The 10,338-nt window shown below is 42.3% G+C and overlaps 1 protein-coding gene across 1 annotated transcript; it reads left to right on the forward strand.

The window, feature by feature from the left end:
• The first annotated feature begins 5,007 nt into the window (after nucleotides 1-5,007).
• On the forward strand, nucleotides 5,008-7,614 carry LOC136552517 (uncharacterized). The gene is made up of 2 exons (XM_066544088.1): nucleotides 5,008-6,272; nucleotides 7,023-7,614. The coding sequence occupies exon 1, from the start codon at nucleotides 5,102-5,104 to the stop codon at nucleotides 6,266-6,268; it is 1,167 nt and encodes a 388-aa protein (XP_066400185.1). The 5' UTR covers nucleotides 5,008-5,101; the 3' UTR covers nucleotides 6,269-6,272; nucleotides 7,023-7,614.
• The last annotated feature ends 2,724 nt before the right edge of the window (nucleotides 7,615-10,338 follow it).

The following is a 10,338-nucleotide window of genomic DNA, read 5'->3' on the forward strand; positions in this document are numbered from 1 at the left end:
ACTTCATAGTTTAAACTATGGAATGGAAAGCTAAAAAAACTACGTCACCGTATCTGAGCACCCATGGCTTAGCCTATGTGCAGCCGAACTAAAGCAAACAATGCAAAACCTTAAGTTTTACCATGCGACTACTATAGATACATGTCCAAATAGACAACTAACGCTTATAAAACAAGCTATATGTGAGATAATTAGGATCATTTTACTCCTAGCTCCTATGTCAGTTTAAATTACGGAGCCCTCCTGAATGGCTATCTCCAACAGACTACCCATAAGGGCACCCAAACCTAAAATAGGTCTTCGATGGTACTATATTGGCCTCCAACAGAGTACTTATATGGAAAACCTATTTTGGGTGGCAGGAGAAGCATAATCCAAATATGAGTATCCTCTCTTCTGGAAACCCATTTTGCAGAAAGAGTTCTCTTTTGGGTTATATTGTTGGAGAAGATCAAAACTAGGTATTGAGCCCTTTGCCTGTAGGGCTACCCAAATATCGAATTGGTCTTATATTTTGGATGTCGTTGTTGGAGATAGTACAAAACATGCTATATTTTAGATAATTAGGATAATTTTACTCCCACGTCAGTTTAAATCATTGTGCCCTCCTGAATCTCCAACCTTCTTTCCACATGTTCTTGTTGATGGTAGTGTGTTGCAATATCCTTCAAATCTTATGTGCCCTGCTCCAATTGGGTAGCATGCGCCAGTTTCTATAATCCTACCCAATATGATAGGAAAGGATAAATCATACAAGACATATCCTTAGGCGACTTGATTCTTTTAGTCCACAAGGGAAAACTTTGAATTATGGCCAAACTTTGTATAAAGCAAAAAAAAACTTTTTTTATTCATTGTACAAAATTTATTTGAGGTGGCAAAACTTTTTGATTTGGGGGAAAGAACAATCAATGTGTATTTAAAAACTCTAGATTTTTCTAGGAAAATATTTTATTAATATCGAAAATCATGCTATGGATTGTAACTTATAGAGAGCCGTCACCTCCCTCTATGTGTGAGAAGAGTTAGAGGATCAAACTTCCCTAGCAAGTGAACAAGCATGTAGAGGCATATGGTTTGGGAGAGATAAAGAGATAGGGGAGACAAAATAGCTAACCTAAAGTTGCCATATGACGTAAGAGCATCTCCAAGAGTATGGCTAAATTTGGATATGGAAATTGGCTCTCTAAAAAAATTTAGCCTATCAAAATGAAAAGGTTCCGCAATAGCTTGGCTAAAGCCGGCTCTCTATTTCTTGAACCGGCTGCCACGCCATTAGGCTTGGATTAAACTCATACGTCATCACTTTAAAGCATATCATCGAGCACCTCGGGGGCATGGACAGCGGCAGCTCGGCGCCTCTACTTGTTGTTGGTGTCGAATGTCTACTTTGAACAGAGCAGGCACTGCACTTCCCTCTGCAAGGCATCCACCTCACCGCACAACAACAGCACCTCCTATACGCTCTCCTCCTGGTCAGTCAGATTCCTTGGTGCTCATGGCCCCACGAGCAAAGGCAGGCACAAGCACACAAACATGCCTCCTCGTTGCTGCCATTGTGGCGGCGGCGGCCAATCTTGGTTTGGCCTTCATCCTAGGAGTAGCAGTTAGGTGCTCGTTTGACTTCGGGTGGTGGTACACTTGATGCCCGTGGCTGCACAGCTGCCGGAGCCTATGAATGCGTGTTGCTTCCATGACCGTTGCTGCTCGCAACTTGTTGCTTCATGGCCTGGGGGCATGGACGGCGTGACGCTTGGTGGGAGTGTGGGACGTGAATGGTAGTGGCGCTCAGCGGATGGGAGCATGGTCGGCGTCGGCACTCGGCGGGGATACTTGTTAGGACGACAGCGATGCTTGGCGGACGAGGCCCACAATGGATGGGATGGCGAGCGAAGTCTGCTCGCTATTTCTCCCGAGCGACAAAGGTGGGATACCGAGTTTGTCATTTTGGAGATCCATTTGACGAGGCTGTTGGAGCCTGTTTTTCTGAAGTTTTGCCAAAACCGAGTAGGATAGCCGGTCTGTAGGAGATGCTCTAAGAGGAGGCTTGGTCGTAGGATGGATTTCTAGAGGTTAACCCCAAATTAAGGCCTTACTAGGTAGCGTGCCCGTGCGTTGCTATGGGACAACTAAATCTTTTATACTAAAAACATATGTATCGCATGATAAGATAACAATACTGTTAAATTAAATACCGACGTTAAAGTGACATTTAATTCAAAAAGCAAACTTCGTAAAATTAACACAGTCATGGAGAGCGCGGCGTCGCAGGCTCACAAACTCTACTGTATAGACATTTTCATGATATCCATTTCTTTCATACGCTAATAAATCCATAAATAAGTTCCACTGCATCTCCATATAATCATGTACACATAGGTTCGAGTATATATATAAATATTAGTACCTGTCACATGGATAATACTGCGTGTCTTAAAAAATCTCTCATAAAATTTTAAAATAAAGTATGTTATACTCACCGTATAAATATGTGTGGCTTTAGGACTATTCCACACATGCATATATTGTAGAATAAGGTATCCACTTGAGTGTATGTTCCAAGATATTGAATTAGGTGTTGTAATTCTTAATTTCGATACATTTTTCAGGTCAAGGCAACCAATGGTGACACTTTTCTTAGTCGTGTATAATTTTATAGTGCACCTCTTGACTATCTAAGTAAGGATAAGTTAGCACTACAAAGGCTCAGAAAAGCTGCTGAGAAGGCAAAGGTTGAGTTTTCCTTCACTATGCATACTAAAACCTATATCCTCGTTTATCATTACCGATGCTTTTGATGCAAAGCAATTCAACATTACCATGATCAGATATAAGTTTGAGTCTCTTGTGAGCAATGTCATAGAGGGACTCTCATCCTTTATGTGATCTGCCTTAAGGATATTGGCAGGACGATGGACACATGTTGGAATGTCGCACAAAAAAATATCCATGTTTTATCCATGATTTATTTCCCATGAATACATATGGGTACTATGATAACACTAACTACACCAAATGAAAGATTAGAGAGAATTTACATTGCCTCCAGAAGGATTTATTTATTAAGTTCTTTGACTCTACGGGTAGTTTTGAAATATCTGTTTGCATGTCTTACCTCGTATCCTAATTTAAAATTTTATAGTTTAATTAGAATATGGGGAAAGGATTCAAAATAAACAGACCTAAGAGCAATTTCAATAAGAAACAACAAGCGAGGGCGATGAAACACGTAAGTGTGAAACCAAATGAAAGGAGGAAAAAGATGTCTCTTTTGCAAATGCAAAGAGGAGAAGTAATTAAATGTAGGCAGATTTGGCAAGGTTCTTAAAAATACAGAGTTTTTTTTGTCTTAATTCTCTTTCCTTTTGTGTTAATTCTCTTTCCTTTTGCTCATTGCCATGTATGCTGATGCATGCAAATATGCAATGTGTATATGGATAGCACAATAATTTTCTACATCCTATTTTACCGTAATTCTTCTATCATATGACAGGCAATATTCAATCAAGAAGAATCGCACCAAAGGACATAGCATGCGGGAGATGTCGTGGGATCGCAAGCATGGGCAGACGGACAAACCAAAATAAATATCGCACCAGAAAATATCCACACTTTGTTCTTTTTAGTTGTACATGTTGTACCTCGTATCCTAATTCAAAATTTTATAGTTTAATTATAATATGGGGAAATGATTCAAAATGAACAGATCCAAGGGCAATTTTAGCAAGAAACAACAAACGAGGGCGATGGAACACGTGAGCGTGAAGTCAAATGAAAGAAGAAAAAAGCTATCCCTTTTGCAAATACAAAGAGGAAAAATAATTAAATGTAGACAGATTTGGTAAGGTTCTCAGAAATGCAAAGATGTTTCTTTTGTCTTAATTCTCTTTTCTTCTGTGTTAATTCTCTTTCCTTTTGCTCGTTGCCATGTATGTTGGTGCATGCAAACATACAATGTGTATATGGATAGCACAATAATTTTCTGCTTTATATTTTGCCGTGATTCCTCTATCACATGACAAGCAATATTCAATCAAGAAGAATCGCAGCAAAGGACGCAGCATGCGGGAGATATCGTGGGATCGCAGGCGTAGACAGACGGACAAACCAAAACAAATATCGCACAAAAAAATATCCACACTTTGTTTTTTTAGTTGTAGGAGATTTAGTTACTTCCCTAAAATTTACTCTCTATCCCATCGAGGCCCCGTTCGTTGGTCTAAAACTTGGCTGAAACTGGCTGAAAACACTGTTCCGTCTGAATTATTGTGAGAGAAAAACATTGTTCCTGTTGAAAAAAAAAGCCGAACAAGTCGAATATAGGATAAGCCGAACATGGGCCGAATGTTTGGACACATGCATGGAGTATTAAATATAGACTAAAAATAACTAATTGAACAGTTTATGATTAATTTACGAGATAAATCTTTGAAGCCTAATTAGCTCATGATTTGATAATGTGGTGCTACAGTAACGTGTGTGCTAATGATGAATTACTTAAGCTTAATAAATTCGTCTCGTGGATTACCGATGAATTTATAATTTGTTTTTTTATTAGTATTCAAATATCCTGCGGCACTCTCATGTATCACCTGTGTCATGTATCACCTGATGTGATGGCTAAAACTTTATACCTAAATTTAGACAAGGCCTAGTGGGTAAAATGTGTTGTGAGCTCATAGCATCGGTCCACTTGACAAGAAAGTGTAGTCTTGTTCATTGTGTGACTGCAATATTTTGGTCGGTTCTAAGGTTAGTTTTAGTAGGGGTTTTATCTCCTAGTAACATATCTATATTTTAGAAATAGTACAGAAGAGTTTCATCCCTATGAAACTCTCTTTACTTTTATGAAACTCAGAAATAGTGCAGAAGAGTTTTATCCTCATAAAACTCTCTCTACTCCTATAAAACTTTTATCTTCTCTCTTTATCAAGACAGTACTATGTCAACCTATTTAATGCCAATAAAACTCTTTGAAATCTCCATCCAGACCGGCTAAAGAGAGGAGACTAGGAGAGCGTCAGAGGTGAGCAACACGAGCTGGAATGTGACAATTCCCCATCCCACCTATCCACGGCCGGGGCGGCGACGCGAATACGCGATGGCCTCGCCGGAACAGCCCAGCGCCAAGCGTGTCAACGCCCCGGTGACGCCGTCCCCGCTTGGGCGCCTCAACGACGACCTCCTCGCGGATATTTTCCTCCGCCTGCCCACCCTCGCCGATGTAGGGCGCACCGCCACCGCCTGCGCCACCTTCCGCCGTGTCGTCGCCGACCGCACCTTCCTCCGCCGCCTCCACTCCGTCCACCCGGTGCCCCTCCTCGGCTTACTGCTCTTCTCGTCGGTCCACCCGGCGGAGGCGCCCCACTCCTCCGCGCCCTATGCGCGAGCTCTGCGGCGGGCCGCCGACCTGTCCTTCTCCTTCGTCCCCTGCGCCGGCCGCTGGATCCCGGTCGACGCCCGCGACGGCCGCGTCCTCCTGGAGCGTGAGGCCATGGGCGGCGACTTTGCGGTGTGCGACCCTGTGTTCCGGCGATACCTCTTTCTCCCCCATATCCCCGGACACCCAACCGCTCAGCGCTGCGGCCGTCTGGAGCCGTTCCTCGTCCCCGCCAGTGATGAGGAGGCGGAGACATCGTTCAGGGTGGTCTGCGTGGTGGAGCGCAAACCTGGACAGCTGGTCGCCTTCGTCTTCTCTTCGGGCACCGGAAGATGGGGAAGTCTGGCCGTGGATGTCAGCGTGCATCCCTCTTGCAATTTTTCATGGTCCTCCTACGCTTTCGGCAGCTGCTACTGGAAGGTAACTGGGACTAACAAATTCCTTGTGCTCGACACGCGTTCCATGGTGTTCTCCTCCTTTGACATCCCGTCTGGTCACGGCCAGCAAGATTCTGTCATTGTGGAGGCAGCAGAAGGCAGAATTGGAATGTTCACTCTCCACAACAGCATGATCTCTGCTGCATCTTACCTCGTTTATGCTGTTCGGGTAATCCACGAAGAAGGCAACAGCCTTTGGCAGCTTAAGAGGAGAGTCAGGTTGCCGTCCCAATATATTTTCAGCTTTGCAGATGCAACGGATAAGCACTTGCTTCTTCGTGGGATTCCATGGAATTTGCACCTGGAGCCTTATACTCATGACGTTGACATAGGATACTTCTCTGTTGAGTTTGAGTCTATGCAGGTTGAGAAAATTTGTGGCCTCAGGAACCTTCTATATGCCAAACAGTACACTGGTTTTCCACCGTCATTGTGCCTACCAAGAATATGAAGTGGTAAACTTGCTATCCAACTTTTCCATGCTTCTTGTATACGTTTTGCAGACAATGGGCAGTTGCCCATGTGATGCAGAGTCTGTTCTGGTGTGAAAACTTTACTTATCTGGTAATCCAACGTTTGGTAATTTGGTAAATGTCTTTTGGTTTGAGTGGAACAGGAAATAAGAGTACCAATCATGTTTTGTTTTGGACTTTGCAATATTGTTAAGTGCTTGTTCTACACTTCAAATTCGCTAGTGGGCTAGTGGCCTATAGTTTAGACTTCAGTTGGGAATGCATGAAAAGATAGATTTTCTGTAGGATCTTAGTCAGACGACTCTGTTTTGCCACATGGCACATTGAAATTTAAGCGCATAAGGCGGAAAAAGGGTGCAGTTGTGTTTGTGATGTTCCTGTATATGCTAACAAACTATGAACTAATGCATAGAGAATAGCAGGCTGAAGTGCTAGTGTCCTTGGTTGTAATCACGAATGCATTGCTAATAATATCTCATAGTTGTTTGGTTCTTGCTGGTGTTTTGTTATGCTTTAGTATTAGTATGCATTAGTTCTCTTAGTAGTTTGTTAACCGCACGGATGAAATAAACTTTCTTTGAACTGGACTTCAATATATTTGGGACTGGGGCATCTCGTTGTGGTACTATCGATCTAGAAAGAGCTACTTTTTCTTGGATCCCCCTTCCCTCCTGATGATCCTAGTATTGTAAACTTTGTTCTATGTTCTCATACTTGATACTATTTGTGAAGGTGACTTCACATGTGAATGAAGTACGCTGGCTATCCACAGTAATCTGGTGGTTTGGAAAGGAAGCAGAGGATTCATGTATGAACTACTAGCAGGGTCATTAAGGAGTAAGGACTTAAGGACTGAGGAGCGGTTGGATGATCTGTTTTTCAGTCCTTTAGGGCATGTTTGGAGGCAGCTTTCCCGTGACGCCATCCAAACATGGCCTTATTTACTCATCATGCCAATATTTTGATGTAATTCTGCATCCACTTCTGCCAGAGTTTTGATGCAATGCTGCATCATATCCTGGAAGGCTGGAAATGTTTATTTGGTGTTCAACATCTCTCTGAACTTGATGATTTTTTCTCAAAGCAGCATACCATGCCAGTCTTTGTTCAATGGAGCCATTATTGCACTTAGCGCGTGCTGTTACGTGCCTCTATTGCTGTTATTAGGCCGCTATTTGCTATATGGATGGTTCATGTAACAATGTTGATTGTACCTATGGCAACAAGAATGTTGTGAATGATGATTCAGATGATAGGATTACAAATATTGTTCTTTTTAATTGATATGAGAACTTAATGTTATTGTTTTAGAGTGTCTTCCTTATATCTTATTTATTTATGTTTTTATGGGTTTTCATACAGTGAAATCTAGTAATCAACTAAAAACTTCTAATTATATTTAGCAAACCTGATGTAAGTGTTGATATAAGCTCTAAATTTTGATTGATGTTAACATTCTGTTATTAGAATTTAGTGCTTAGTATCCACAATCTACTATACAAACACTAATTTGTCATGAGGCCGATATCCGCTACTCATACCCCTTTTGGTAGCTCTTGACGGCTCTGGCTCCGGTTCCTCTATGCATTCTAGTAGTCGTTTTTTTCTCTCTCTCCTCTTAAAATGAACTAAGAACTAGTGAAACCACTATTTTAGGCTTCACCGGCTTCGGCTCCACACACTATAGCGAGGATCCAGATGAAACCACTATTTAAGATTCATAGATGTGTTCCTAATCAAAATGTTTTGTTTTCAACATTCTGACTTTCTTTTTTTTTAAGTTAAACAGTACCTCCATGAACATACATGTACACTCATGCTTATAAATACAAGCATGCAAAGTCTACCCTTATAAGCACCTTCGAAAGACTGAACCAACAGATCTTGAAGTTGACGAAGTCACACGGGCACTTTGTTGTTGATGGGCGCGCTATCTACCACTGAAAGAATAACCTCATTAAGTTCTAGAATAAATAAATTAAATAAATCCAATAAATGCGAGTTTGATCGATCTATACGTATAGCCGTGTCGACTAGGGAGCATGGTGGTGAGATGTGAGAGTGTGGTGTGACTGTGTTGGATATGGGATAGGTGGATGGATGGATCGGATGATACTGTGGTTATTTATACCTTGATGCTTAGATTCGCATAGGAAACCCACAACCAAATGATAGGTTCTCTTCCTTACCCTTCTATACCACTTACCACATTGCAAGAAAGCATAGGATGAGAATCAGTGGTCAGTACAACCCGTACTGAAAATTTGTGATACAGGTGTGGAGCCCGAGTATGACTTCGCCAATGGTAGCTGGGAGGATTAGATGATCTTGTCCTACGCTCAAGTTGGGAGTTGGAGTCTTCACCCGCCGAGACACTTCATTCTACTCTGATGTTGTTCTATGTGTGTGTGATTCCGCCAATGTGGCGATGTAATAATTAGGGGTAAACCTCTCTATTGTACCCTTCTAAGACATGTATTCGCTATGTATGAACTGTCATATCGCTAGATTCCGATAATGTCATGGTTTGTTCTCTTAGGACTATCCCATTGATTTATTATGTGGATTTCCCTTCGAGGAAACCACGGATCATTTCAGTTTGCTCTTTTGTGTAGCTAGCTAGAGTAGTCTTTTAGCTAGTAGCTCTTATGTGGTAAAGTGTATTAGAGTAGAATTCAATTGTTACTAGTATTATGTAGGGGCTTGCTTGGGTGAACTAGAGCTAGTGCAAGTAATGGCTATTATGATTTGTTATTTTACTAACTACCTTGCTCCAGTGTTTGTGCACTTTGTAGAGAAACTTTTATAGGGTATTCAACCCTCTCTAGCCAGCTAAATCCTTCACCAACTGGATGATCCATGTACGAGTGTGGAGTGGTGTCCCACATTGCTTCGCCTCCTCGCTTGTTGATAGCTAGGCCCATGTGGTAGTGGCCCAGCGCCCTTTCTTCTTTCTCGAGCCAAAATTGCCGGCGCCGTCGTTCTTCCCCACCCGAAATGTTCTACCATAGTGGCCATGATAATGGTTGCCCCCTTAGCTCAATGGTCGTAGTGGGACACTCACGCACACCAACTGCCTCTCTACAGGCTATAAGATGGCTGGAGCCACCCCCTAGTTCCACCCCTTTCCTTTCCATCGGAGCTTCCCAGCCATTGAGATAGTGCCATCGAGCTTCGCATGGTAAGGCCACGTCCAAAGAAAGTGGCCACGATGTTTCCCCTTTTGTGTTTTGCCCGAAATCGCTCACAGGAGCACTCTCTCTCTCTTGAAGCCACTGCCACCCGTGGACAGCCACCACGACGAGTCAATGGGATACGCGTCGCGATTACGTGTTATCGTAGCGGTAGCGTCGTGCGACGCCGTTGTAGACAATTTTCCCCCCGACGACCACCCAACGTCGGAGCTCCATATGCCATAGATCCACTCGTTGACTGACGTAGGTTACACGTACCATTGAGGACATTTTTGGTCCACCGTGGACCTGTGAGTTGGGTGCACCGCTTGAGTGCACGCCTCAGTCCTTGACGACAACTAGTCCGAGCCTGATACGTGGCGCAACCTCAGTGGGCCCGGAGCTAGGTATTAAATGAAGAGGGCAGGGGCAATGATGTCATTTCATGTGTCCGTGCTAACTAGGCTCCACGGTGGCTAATGGGCAAAAAAAACTGTGTTGCTAAAACTTTTTTCTCGTAGTAATTCTTTAAGGTCTATTCTAATAATCATACTCTCTGTCCCAAAAAGAGTGCAACTATGGGTTGAGTGTCAATTAAAGTGATTCACGAAATTTCTAATGAATAATATTCACGTTTATGGCTCCAAATCAATTTATTATGACATATATTTCATAATTAATTTAATGGTATTTATTTGATATCATAAATATTGATACTTAAGATACTAAAACTTAGACAATTGTTTGAAAACATGTCAATTGCTAGAATTGTATTTTTTTGACGGAGTGAGTATCTGAAGAGGCACCATTCTTAATAATTGCAATACAAAAGGTTAGATTATCCCTGAAATTTGTAACCCCGTTCACCACTTGCT

Source organism: Miscanthus floridulus, chromosome 4, assembly GCF_019320115.1.
Source record: "Miscanthus floridulus cultivar M001 chromosome 4, ASM1932011v1, whole genome shotgun sequence".
Lineage (NCBI taxonomy): Eukaryota > Viridiplantae > Streptophyta > Magnoliopsida > Poales > Poaceae > Miscanthus > Miscanthus floridulus.